At 42.8% G+C, this 13,544-nt stretch overlaps 1 protein-coding gene across 1 annotated transcript in view; it reads right to left on the reverse strand.

The window, feature by feature from the left end:
- TBCK (TBC1 domain containing kinase) overlaps positions 1–13,544 on the reverse strand; it is a 446,663-nt gene that overhangs the window by 328,667 nt on the left and 104,452 nt on the right. The window contains exons 7-11 of the mRNA XM_077476674.1: positions 13,204–13,264; positions 8,613–8,674; positions 8,084–8,145; positions 6,543–6,691; positions 6,314–6,452 (exon numbers count right to left, since the gene is read on the reverse strand). Of these exons, the coding sequence (XP_077332800.1) occupies positions 6,314–6,452; positions 6,543–6,691; positions 8,084–8,145; positions 8,613–8,674; positions 13,204–13,264 (473 nt within the window). The remainder of the gene's footprint in view (positions 1–6,313; positions 6,453–6,542; positions 6,692–8,083; positions 8,146–8,612; positions 8,675–13,203; positions 13,265–13,544) is intronic.

Raw genomic sequence — 13,544 nt, forward strand, 5'->3', positions numbered from 1 at the left:
ATGCTATAAATTGGTTTAAGTATAATAGGAAAACTAAAACCAGTTATGCCAGGTTTCTGGGAGGTATTACACTGTATCTGGAAGCTGTTCTTGTGGTCTCGGTTTTTCAGCCCTGGTTCACAATAAGGTAATTTGTAATGCGAGTTGGATCACACTGAATCGCATGACAAGTGAAATAACATCCGTTTCTATGGAGCCCCTTCACATACAGTGAAAGTATTCACAGCGGTTCACTTTTTCCACATTTTATTGTTACAAATGTATTATTTTCCTCAAAATTCTACAAACAATACACTATAATGACAACATGAAAAGAAGTTTGTTTTAAAGCTTTGCAAATTTATTAAAACATAAAAAAATCCCATGTACACAGCCTTTGCCACGACATTCCAAATTGAGTTTAGGTGCCACCTGCTTCCACTGGTCATCCTTGCGATGTTTCTACAGCTTGATTGGAGTCCAGCTGTGGTAAATTCAGTTGATTGAACATGATTTGGAAGGGCACACACTTGTCTATATAAAGGTCCCACAGTAAACAGTGCATGTCAGAGCACAAACCAAACCATGAAGTCCAAGGAATTCTCTTTAGACCTATGAGACAGGATTGTATCAAGACACAGATCTGGGGAAGGGTACAGAAAAATTTCTGCAGCATTGAAGGTCCCAATAAGCACAGTGGCCTCCATCATCCACAAATGGAAGAAGTTTGAAGCCACCAGGACTCTTCCTATAGCGGGCCAGCCGACCAAACTGAGCAATAGGAGGAGAAGGGCCATAGTCATGGAGGTGACCAAGAACACGATGGTCTCCCTGACAGAGCTCCAGCCTTTCTCTGTGGAGAGAGGAAAACCTTCCAGAACAACCATCTCTTCAGCACTCCACCAATCAGGCCTGTGTGGTAAGGTGGCCAGACAGAAGCTACTTCTCAGTAAAAGGCATATGAAAACCCGCCTGGAGTTTGCCAAAAGGCACCTGAAGATCTCGCAGACCATGAGAAACCAAATTCTCTGGTCTGATGAAACAAAGATTGACCTCTTTTGCCTCAATTATAAATGTTATGTCTGGAGAAAACCAGACACCGCTCATCACGCGGTCAATACCATCCCTACAGTGAAGCATGGTGGTGGCAGCATCATGCTGTGGGGATGTTTTTCAATGGCAGGAACTGGGAGACTAGTCAGTAACGAGTGAAAGATGAATGCAGCAAAATACAGAGACATCCTTAAAGAAAACCTGCTCCAGAGCGCTCTGGACCTCAGGCTAGGGCAAAGGTTCATCTTTCAACAGGACAATGACCCTAAGCACACAGCCAAGATAACAAAGGAGTGGTTATAGGACAACTCCGTGAATGTCCTTGAGTGGCCCAGCTAGAGCCCAGACTTGAACCCGATTGAACATCTCTGGAGAGATCTAAAAATGGCTGTGCACTGACACTTCCCATCCAACCTGATGGAGCTTGAGAGGTCCTGCAAAGAAGAATGTGAGAAACTGCCCTAAAATAGGTGTGCCAACCAGTTTGCAGCATCATACTCAAAAAGTTATGAGGCTGTAATTAATGCCATAGGTGCTTCAATGTAAATACTTACAGACGTGATTTTTTTGTTTTTATATTTTAATTAAATTTGCAAAGATTTCAAACAAACTCTTCTTTCATGTTATCATTATGGGGTATCGTTTGTAGAATTTTGAAGAAAATAATGAATTTAATCCATTTTGGAATAAGGCTGTACCATAACAAAATGTGGCTTTGAAAAGAGTCCTGTGGGAGTTTGGTGCGATGCAGTCCTTTTTTGTGGTCCATAGACTTCAATGGACTCGCATGAAAATTGCATATGCATGCTTTTTTGATCCATTTTAACATGTGATTTGTGCTGTTCGTTAGCAGCCAGCATCCTAACAACCAGTGACTCATCCCTAGTTTCAGCAGCAGGGATGAGTCATTGGCTGTTAAAGCGGTTCTTCACCCTAAGGCCGGGTTCACACCACAGCGATGCGGGAACGCCGCGAATCCGCGGCGTTTTCCCGCATCGCATGCCTCCCGCCGGCAGTTCACACTGCCCTATGCGAACGGCTGGGAGTGTCAATGAAATGTTAATGACACCCCCAGATCCGTCCGCATATCGCAGTGCGATCTGCACACTCGCACAGGAATCGGATCGCATGGTGTGAACACCCATGCGATCCGATTCTGCTGCGGACCAAAAAAAGGGTCCCGTGCGAGTTTGCTGCGGGAGCGATGCGAATTCAGCCATACTATCTGTATGGCTGAACTCGCATCGCTACGGAGATCGGATGTGATTTGCACTGCAGTGCGGTGCGAATCACATCCGGATCTCCCCCCGCAGCAGTGTGAACCCAGCCTTAAGGGGAAGTTCCGCTAATCTTATCCCTCCCCACCTCCGGTGCCACAATCGGCACCTTTCAGGGGGGAGGGGGTGCAGTTAACTGAATAATCCAGGTAACTGCACCCACTTCCGGCCAGACCGCCGCAGACCCCCGCAGACGCTCCGCCCCCCCGTTGTGTTCTGGGAAACACACAGTTCCCAGAGACACAGCGGGGGACCATAAGAGACGCGCAGCGCGACTCGCGCATGCGCAGTAGGGAACCGGGCAGTGAAGCCGTCATGCTTCACTTCCCGATTCCCTGACAGAGGATGGCGGCGGTGGCAGCAGCGAGACGAGCGATCGCTCGTCATCTGCCGCCGATATTGCTGGAACCTGGGACAGGTAAGTGTGATTTTATTAAAAGTCAGCAGCTGCAATATTAGTAGCTGCTGGCTTTTAATTTTTTTTTTTTAGGTGCAGCTCCTCTTCAAGGAGCCACCACTGCCGGCTTTCTAACGGTCATCCCTGTTGTCGATCCCCTTGAGCCTGGTATGGACTTTAGGGGAACCCCATGCCCAAAAAAAAAAAAAAACAATGGCGGAGGGACGATCCTCTCACTGGCCAGGTGGTTGTGGGGGTGCGGGGGGTAGCTTATCAGAATCTGGAAACCCTGTTTAAGGAGAAGGCCCCCAGATCTTGGCCCCCTCCTATGTGAATGAGTATGGAGCACATAGAACCCTTACTCATTCTCCAAAAAAAATATCAAAGGTAAATAAAAACTCAAGACAGTTACAAGTCCATTATTTAAAAAAATCAATAAATAACCATGTTGCCCAAAGTAAACCCATTGCCAATCACAATGAACACTGGCCGCAGACCCGCAAAAAAAAAAAAAAACCCATAAGAAACAACAACAAAAAACGTCGCCAGGTGCCAGCTGCTTAACAGCCAATGAATCATCCTGCTGACTGACAGCAGGGCTGTGTCACAGTAGTAAAAACTTGCATTCAAAATGTATCCAAATCACACCACTTCGCAAAAGCGCATTGAAAATCCACTCCTAATCACACTGCACTAGTGTGAACCTAGGCTAAGTTAACTTATATTCAATACACATTTACTTAACTAAAATTAGGGTTTGTAGCAAGTTAGATTGGCTGCCTGCTCTCACCTCTAGAATACTTCTTAGCTGTCCCAATACATCTAACTGTTGGGGAATAGAGTAAATGTACATGCTGGAAAGCCAAAGAAATCCAACTTATGCATGCGACTTGTGCTCTGATGATCTTGAAGGGGAACTCAACACCAAATAAAAAAAACGGCATGGGTTCCCCCTCCAAGAGCATACCAGGCCCTTCGGTCAGGAATGGATTCTAAGGGAAACTCCCATGCCAAAAAAAAACGGCGTGGGGATCCCCCCCAAAAGCAGGTCAGGAAAGGGGATGGGGACGAGCAAGCGCCCCCCCCCAAACCATATCAGGCTGCATGCCCTCAACATGGGGGGGGGGTGGGTGCTTTGGGGCAAGGGTGGCCCTGCACCCCCCACCCCAAAGCATGATGGGTGGTGACATCTTAAGGGGAGGGCCTTCGCTGACCCTGCCCCATGCCAATATAAGTATAAGCATTAATGCAGGAGAGAGCGTTGAGTCAACATCGGAAGAAGAACAGAGGGAAAAGACAGCGGAGAAGAACTGGCAAAAGAGCGAGGAGACAGCGGAGAAGACCTGACAAAAGAGCGAAAAAACAGCAGAGAAGACCCGGCAGAGGCAGAAGACAGCGGACAGAGGGAGAAGAACTGGAGAGGGCTAGAAGACATCAGCGGAGAGTGTAGAAGACCCAGGAGAGGCAGAACACATCAGCAGAGGAGGCAGAAGAGCCAGAGAGGGGAGAAAAAGTCAGAAGAGACACCGGAGCTGTTCAATAAATTACTTTAAAAACGTGTGTACTGCGTTTTATTTTTGACACTTTTTTTTTTTTTAGGTGACTGGGTAGTGGTATAATGTATTCGATTCTCGCAGACCCTGACAACCAATGGCCAGGGTTGTCGGGAAGAGGTCCTTGTCCTCATCAACATGGGGACAAGGTGCTTTGGGGTGGGGGGGCACGGCACCCCCAGCCCAAAGCACCCACCACCCCCATGTTGAGGGCAAGCGGCCTGGTACGGTTCAGGAGGGGGGCACTCACTTGTCCCCACCCCCTTTCCTGACCTGCCGGGCCGAATGCTCGGATAAGGGTCTAGTATGGATTTTTGGGGGGGCCCCCACGCCATTTATTCGGCATGTGGGTTGCCCTTAAAACCCATACTAGACCGAAGGGCCTGGTGTGCTCTTGGAGGGGGAACCCATGCTGTTTTTTTTTTTTTGTTTTTTTTTTACATTGTGCATGGAGTTTCCCCCAAAGATTCATACCACACAGTGCCTGGTATTGTCGGGGATCAAAGTCGGATCCCTGTTCATTGAAGTGGGACTTCAAGATGCAGGGCAAAGTTGGATCCACAGTCTTACAACTGTCGTGTCGTTCCAGTGTGAAAGGGGCCTAGCTAGTAAGTGATGTGGCACAGGTCCCTCTGTCGGCAGGGGCAACATATTCTTATTTGTTCCATTTGGGATTCCCTGGGGTTTTTTTTTTTTTTTTTTCCCCTCTCTCTCTCCTCGGTTCTATAAGTCCCTCACGGGATCTAAGGCCTTGGAGCAGAGGGTTGTTGAGGGGAATCGTTTTTGTAATATTGTTAGTTGTTTAGAAGGGGAAAAAAAGAGGAAAAGAAAAAGGAAAATTTGCAGGAATGCAATGTGTATCATTGGTTAAATTAATAAGTTTTTGTTTTGTAAATTGATTTGATAAGTTGATCTATGTAATTATTATTTATTTATTTATTTTTTTGTGATCTTTGTCATGTATTCCTGCAGAGAAATAAAGTATTATAAAAAAAAAAAGAAAGGGGCCTAAAAAATCTGTATGCATTTTTGAACATAGTCTCTATAAAGTTAGCAAATATGCGCACTATACACCAGTCGTTTTGGATAATCATTTTGCCATTGGGGCATAAAGAAATGTTTTCCATGGTTTTGCCCGCTGTCCTAAAATGGGGAATTAGATATGTAATAGAATAAGACATGTGGCTTCTGTTTTAGGAAGGCTCTATGGTGCTACACATAAAAGGAATTCCATAAACATGGTTATTACTCAATAAAGCTGCTACTATTATCCTTTTAAATGCGGCTAAGAGACTTATACCATAACTTTGGAAACAAACCCATCACTCCACTCTAAAAGACTGGAAGCAGGAGGTGGACATGGTATTGGAGGCAGAGAGATGGGTCTACACTATTAAAAAAAAAAAACTTGCAAAATTACGGTACATAACATCTGGTCTGGCTGGATGTACTATTCTTTGGAACTTGGTGGTCCAAACTGCACTGACTCTTTCCCACTTTACCTTTTATTTGCTTCCACCAGTGACTCATGATGATGTTGTATCAAACCAGCTTTCTGAAGCTACATACCCAGAGCTGCACTTTGTCATATAACACCTGACTGTGTATAGACCTCTGATCCTTTGTTTACCGTACTTTTCACACTATTTCAATTATATTTTTGGTCTTTAGCGCAACTTCGACCTTGTGATCCTAGTTGTCTTTTTTCCTCTTCCTCTGAGTTACTGTTATACCTATATTTTTCTGTCCACACCTTTAATCCATGCTTTGTTATCGAGCATTATATATATATATATATATATATATATATATATATATATATATATATATGTATATATATTGGATTGCCCACTGATTTTGTGCAGGATCATCTCTACATGTTAGCTTTCCTTAGTTGTGGATAGATGGAAAAATGTCAATTGGATTAATGGACACAAATTCTCTGTTTCTTCTCTGTACTGTGTAGTTTTTATTCAATTGTACTGAAAATTATTTCTTCTTCAATAAAAAGAGATTATACAAAAAAGAATCACTACTATTATTTTATCACTTACTTTGGCAATGTGCAGACAGGTGGCTTGGATCTAATAATTTCCTTGCCGACCAGCTCTTTTTCCAAATCTCCTCCGGCTAAACACCAGAGGTAATACACCTCTTCAATGGACCTTTCTGCCAAAAAGTCACTGTCTTCATCTATAGGAAGGAAAACAAACTCTAAAGATAATCCTTTATGACTGTGTACATTCATAGCAGATAAACCTTCACACCCAATAATCACTATACCTTTACATAGGAGACTGATGTCTTCAGGCAAGTCGAGGTCAGCACATCTTAACGCTGAGGAAAACAGCCTAGCTGGCTGTCGAAAAGGTATGTAACCAGGAGACACAGCACTGAAAACACTGCTGGTGAGCAATTCTGAGGCTGAGGGTCTGCAGGCAATGTATATGTTAGCAAAGGGAAAAGACCCAGGGAAGAAACAAGCTGAAAAAGTATTCAATACTGGGTATACTCAGTCAGGAACAGAAACAAGCAATGGTATCCTGAAAAGTGCAGTAAACAACCCTCTGGCAAACCAATAGTTAGCATTTAAACCAGGGATATGCAATTAGCGGACCCCCAGCTGTTGCAGAACTACAAGTCACATGAGGCAGAGCAAGGCTTTGAAAGCATGGCATGACATCCCATAGGCAGAGGCATGATGGGACTAATTGCATATCCCCAATCTAAACTATGGACTGCTGCACTCATTGCTGTTAATCATTGGATAATTTACCAAATAAGACCTTGTGTATCAACTATCCCTATACCAACTTATAGATTTTCTTTAAAAAAAAAATTATGGTGAAGAAACAACTAAGGAAACAAACAGATCTTAGAGCTCATATACCTTGGATATATCCCTAAGCTTGTCTAAGATGATTCAAATTTTGTCCAGTTTGGCAGGGACCAGACAAGATTTGAACCATGTATGGGCAGGCTGATTGTACACAAGTCAATCCATTGATTGCTTTGGTAAAACCAGCATGCTGGATTTTTGCATGCAATTGTTGCCAAATCCATCACCCCTGCCGGGAGAACACAATGGCAACTGACTGTGTTGATGGAGAAAAACAGTTATTTTCTTTCCTGCAACCCATGGTTGCAAGAAAGAGAATTGCAACATCTATGGCTGGCCTTACACCTATAATCTTTCATTTGATGCACATTAAATGCACATCAGCAGACATGTATGATATTTGTGCATGAATGCTCTCTGTTAGACTGTCTGATGTGCTTTCAGCCTCACTACAAGATGTCTTGAGCTTAGTTGGCAGTGCAAATAAGGTCTGCTGACACAGCATGGAGCATGCCTATCATTGGATAGTCAGGACATTGTCCTGAATGCAATGCCTCAGTACAAGATCTTACTGGCTAACAAATGTGCTTTTTATAGAACAGACCTGGTAATACACGAGGCCACTTGAAAGAAGCTGAATGGAAGACATAAAGAACATGATCTACATTCAAATCTTACTAAGAATATGCTTTGAATAAGTGAGTTCTGTAAAAGGTTCATTGTACTCAATATTGTACAGCAGGTCTATTCTAATGGCAGAAGAGATACAACAGGCAGGGTAAAATCTCACAGTGTCTGTAACCTATTGCTGCAAAGAGAATGACTGGCAGGGTACACTTTCAAAAGTATACACAAAGGAGGAATTTCTAAGTAAAAACAGCAACTACATGCAAGTTGTATTATTATTATCTGCAAAAAATAGGCTTTAATGTCACTTTAACCAGGAAAAAAACGATTGTAATTAGTATTACAATCCAGAACTCACCTTTTAGATGGGTGGTATGTGAGACATTTTCTCAGTAACGTTAAGACATTTTCTGGCAGATTCTGAGAAAAAAAAAATCCATAAATATAGCCACCAAGTTTAGCGTCAAAGTAACATATGTTATATTATTTAAACACAAACACACACACACACACACACACACACACACACATATATATATATGTTTATTTATTTTTATTTTAGTTTATTACTCTAGACACAACACCTTCTGTGCATTTATTTAGCATTATTCTACAGTAATATTTTGCTGAGTAATTACACATCATCTAAGCCTCGCACAATTGTAATAACCATTCGCAGGCAGCTACTTCAGCCACAGAAAGAGGATCAATTCAACTTCATTCTTATTATAGCTGATCAGAGACGCTGCCTGCTAAGATTCATCAAATGGGAATCACATGTGCTCTACAGCACCACCTAGAGGAAATACTGCAAACATTCTGCTTTTAAAATGCATGACATCAGCTCTGCCAGCAATTTCCTGGGAATAGCAAAACGATTCACAGACCTTTATCACTTCCACACATCCATGTTCTTCAGCGAGCACGGTCACAATGTCATCAACACAGCCTGAGGGAGTAAAATAACAAGAACATGAGGACCAAGACATTCACATAAAAACTTGGAGCTATGTAAAAACAGCAAGCTTGTTTTTGTTTTTTTTAGTAGCATTGAAAGATAATCCCCCTAAAATTGAAATCCAAAGAAGATTTTATGATTCTGTGTGGACCCTAAATTTCTCCCTGATAGGCAGGTGTTGAAATTCCTTTAAATGGCCAGGCTGCAGGTATATTAGAGGCTGTATCCTATACAAAGTAAAAAAAAAGTAATGTGGTCTCTGCAGAAACTGTTCAGGAAATGCAGTCTGTGCAGAGGTACTAAATATATAAGAAGTGCTGTGCAGCAACACTTTATTCATTAGTTATGGTGGCTGTCAGCAACTTATAGTGGGACTGTGATATTGCGGTGAACAGTCTGAAACTAACTGATGCTTTGTGGGAATCAGTGATACTAATACAGTGATCAGTGCTATAAATATGCCCTGTCACTCTACTGACACTGGCTGGGAAGGGGTATAACATCGAGGGCGATCAAAAGGTTAAATGTGTGCTCAACCCATGTTTGTGCTTACTATGTGTGCTGCTTTTACTAAGGGAACTCACAGCTTTTATTTCCTGCTTTGCAGGGACACAAAATCCATCCCCTGTCAGAATGGAACTTTTCCTTGTTTACATAGGCAGAGCTCTGTTCTGTGTCTCTCCTCACTGATCAGCGGGTACCAGTGCACATCTATTGGCTGGCACCCACTGATCGGCTTGTGCTGGGTCAAATCCCGCTACCCGGAAGGGAGAGCCACTCTGCTGCCATATATAGGTTATGCATCGGGCAAGTGGTTACTGAACACCGAACATCTCTTTCAATGGCACATCCCATATACAGTATTTATCTTGTGTCTGTTAAATCTGTTCTTTTTCTGTGCAGTCCTTGGTTCAAGCAGTGTTCCCAAGACATAAGGCTATTTTAACCTAAAGCGTGAAGAACCTCAACTGCCTTTTAAAGTATGCCTGCTCTTTTTCTGTCCTTGGTATGTTGTATGAAAGCGTGTAACGGCGTTAAATTCATTGGCCAGAATAATAATTTAATCTGGCCACTGAAATGAATCAACATTCAAGAGCTAAACATGCCTAGCATTACCGCACGTTTGCACGCTTCAATTGCTTTTTCTGCCAAAACTGTGCTGCTTCGGGATGTGCTGATAGTGGGTTCTTTTTTCTGCCTCTAAACGCCTATGCATGCATAAACACATAGGCTAAAATACAGGAGCATTAAAAATGTCCAGTGTGCTTGAGGCCTAAATGTACACTAAAAGGTCCTTTTGAGGCTGTGTGCATGAACCTTTATAAACATAGTAATAGTGTTGTTACATTTATATAAGCTGGACATTTCTTCCAGTAACAATATCCAATAAGATACCACATCAAACAATATGCATTTAGGTAACAACTGATGAATAACTCAGCACTCAAGGATACAAATGCCAGATCGGATAAAATTCTAAATCAATCTGGCAGGGCTCTCTATATTTCTGGATTAGGAAGAGAGAAACGCAAATAATCTCCCATATACCGTATATACTCGAGTATAGGCCGACCCGAGTATAAGCCGAGGCCCCCAATTTACCCCCAAAAAACTGGGAAACCTATTGACTCGTGTATAAGCCGAGGGTGAGATATGCCTGTCCATCCCTGTGTGTGTCCGTCCATCCCTCTGTGTCCGTCCATCCCTCTGTGTCCGTCCATCCCTGTGTGTCCGTCCATCCCTGTGTGTGTGTCCATCCATCCATCCCTGTGTGTGTGTCCATCCATCCATCCCTGTGTGTGTGTCCATCCATCCATCCCTGTGTGTGTGTCCATCCATCCATCCCTGTGTGTGTGTGCGTCCATCCATCCATCCATCCCTGTGTGTGTGTGTGTGTGTGTCCATCCATCCATCCATCCCTGTGTGTGTGTGTGTGTCCATCCATCCATCCATCCCTGTGTGTGTGTGTGTGTCCATCCATCCGTGTGTGTGTGTGTGTGTGTGTGTGTGTGTGTGTGTGTGTGTGTGTGTGTGTGTGTGTGTGTGTGTGTGTGTGTGTGTGTGTGTGTGTGTGTGTGTGTGTGTCCGTGCAGCCTTGTGTGTCCAGCCTACCTGTGTCCCGAGCCTCCGTCCGGTCCCGTCCCGAGCCTCCGTGTCGTCCCGTCCCGAGCCTCCGTGTCGTCCCGTCCCGAGCCTCCGTGTCGTCCCGTCCCGAGCCTCCGTGTCGTCCCGTCCCGAGCCTCCGTGTCGTCCCATACCAGGATCGCCGCTCTTCGTCGGCGCCCTGGTGGCCATTCCCCTGTTCAAAAGCCGCGCCTCCGCCTCCGCCTGTGATAGGCGGAACACTCAATTTCCCAGCAGTCAGTGTTCCGCCTATCACGGACATCGGCTCATCCGGATGAGCCGATGTCCGTGATAGGCGGAACACTGACTGCTGGGAAATTGAGTGTTCCGCCTATCACAGGCGGAGGCGGAGGCGCGGCTTTTGAAAGGTAGAATGGTCGCTGTCTGTCTGCTCTACACGCTGTTCGGGCAGTCAGACAGCGGTGACTCGAGTATAAGCCGAGGGGGGCACTTTCAGCCTCAAAAAAGAGGCTGAAAATCTCGGCTTATACTCGAGTATATACGGTATGTATTTCACCTATGTATTTTAAGTCATGTGAAACAGGCACCCGTTGGAAATTGTTGACTTATTCAACATATTTGAACAGGCAAACATTAGATCTTCATTCAAACAGTCCTACAGATAAAGGTGATATACTTGATCAACAACACATAAAAAATGTCATTATATATTCATTTTTATAATCTAAATTAATAAAATGCAGTTATGGCAAATTCAAAAATGAGGTTACCCCTACATTTACTACCATATTAAATCCATGAAATAAAAATTGTGTCTTCCAAATAATTTTGTGCCAATTATTAAAATTCTCCTTACGGAGTACGCCAGAGGAACCCATTGAATATCTAGGCTCTGGTTTGCCTATGATACGTGTGGTGTCATCATGTAAAGCTCAATAGTGCTTTCTAACGTCCATGGAATGAAGGTTGTGGATGCCTAAAAGTGTGACAAGGGTTTTAGAAAGATCACCAAATTAGTTGAAACAATCCTTCCAATGTTAAGCTGAGTACACAAAGGCTGAAAATTGGCCAAAAATTGGCAGTTTGGCAGGAACCAGCCAATTTTTGTCCTGTGTGTACAGCTGTCTGTTCTGCAGGAGCCAGTCTTATGACTGGGTTTTGTCTTACGGGCATGCCAGAAAACCAGAATCTGATCAGCGCCAGCACTGATCAGTGTGTTGTGGCAGGGGGGCAGCCACCCTGTGGGAACACAATAACACTAACACATCTTTTGTGTTAGTAGGGCAATCTGTCAGTTTTCTTTTTTGTTCAGCTCATTGGGTTCAACAAAAAATAAATAACAATCATATAGTGTGTACAGCTTAGGAAAAGTAGCATAAGCTTCAAATGATCGCTAATTTGTCCAGCACTGGCAAGCCCAGCAAATTTAGCAAAATAGCTGACCATTTGAAATTAAAAGTCATCACCAAAACCCCCAAAATTTCAATATGTTACTGACAGGTAATGTTTTCAATATTTGCATTGCATGCATCTACAATCAGACAGAGATTGCACCAATTGAACCTGCATGGGACGCGTGTCACCTTTGCTACCAAAAAAGGACATTAGAGCAAAACATCAAACAGTATTTCAGAAGAACCTCGCAGCAACATGGTGTTGGAAATGTTTGGGGTTGTTTTGCTGCTTCAGAGCCTAGGTAGCTTGCAGTCATTGAGGCAACTATAAATTCTGCAACATATGGATGTGTGCTTAGGCCATCTGTCTAAAAGTTGAACTTGAACAATAGAGCTTTCATTGCACCAAGGAATGGCTAAAAAAAGAAGACATGAACAGTTGTTGTGTCAACGCTCTCCTAGGAATCCCATTTACATGTTGTGGGAGATTTGAAATGGGCAGTGCATGCAAAGAAACCTACAAACATTTTTCAACTGAAGGACTTTTGCATGAAGGAGTGGTCAAAAACATTGCTAAGTCTGCCAAAGAAATTCCAGTTTCTGAGACCAAGAGTATACTTACTTTTTCCATAGTACACTATTACATCTATTGGTATTTTTGTTGAATACATGATTGAAAAGGCAAAGTTAATATTCAAAATATATCATCTTTATTCATAGACACTGTTTCAATAAATAGCTAACTTTTCGACCATGTAGATAAAATCATCAATTTCCAGGGGTGTACTTAATTTTTCATATGTACAGTATATAAATGTATTTCACTGCAAGCCAACTAAAAACTATTATTAGGAGCTTTGCTCACACTTCACATGGAAAATAAATATAGAAACCAAAGAAAATGTGCAGCACTCCCCCTAATTATTTCTCATAATTAGCACTGCATATTTTTTTTTCCCATGACTGTTTCTATTTGCAAGGATTTTAGGTTTCAATTTTTTAACACAACTGAATAAGAATTTATCTGCTTTTATCACATACCCAGTGTAAGTATAAGTTTTAGCTTCTCAGCTATATCAAGGCTTTGAAATAATTTCTTTCCCTGAAAAAAAGGAGGAATACATGTATTATATACTACAAACAAACATACTTGAAAAGAAAATACATATGTTTTCCTGCTGCATCTATTTTCTAAGAAGATGAAAATAGAAAACTAAAATAATGTGGTTGCATAAGTGTGCACACCCTCTTATAAGTGGGGATGTAGCTGCGTTCAGAATTAAGCAATCACATTCAAACGCATGTTAAATAGGAGTCAGTATACACCTGCCATAATATAAAGTGCCTCTGATTAACCCCAAATAAAGTTCAGCTGTTCTAGT

The sequence above is a fragment of the Lithobates pipiens genome, unplaced genomic scaffold, assembly GCF_037356315.1.
Source record: "Lithobates pipiens isolate NorthernLeopardFrog02 unplaced genomic scaffold, aLitPip1_a1.2 Scaffold_13, whole genome shotgun sequence".
In the NCBI taxonomy this organism is placed as follows: domain Eukaryota; kingdom Metazoa; phylum Chordata; class Amphibia; order Anura; family Ranidae; genus Lithobates; species Lithobates pipiens.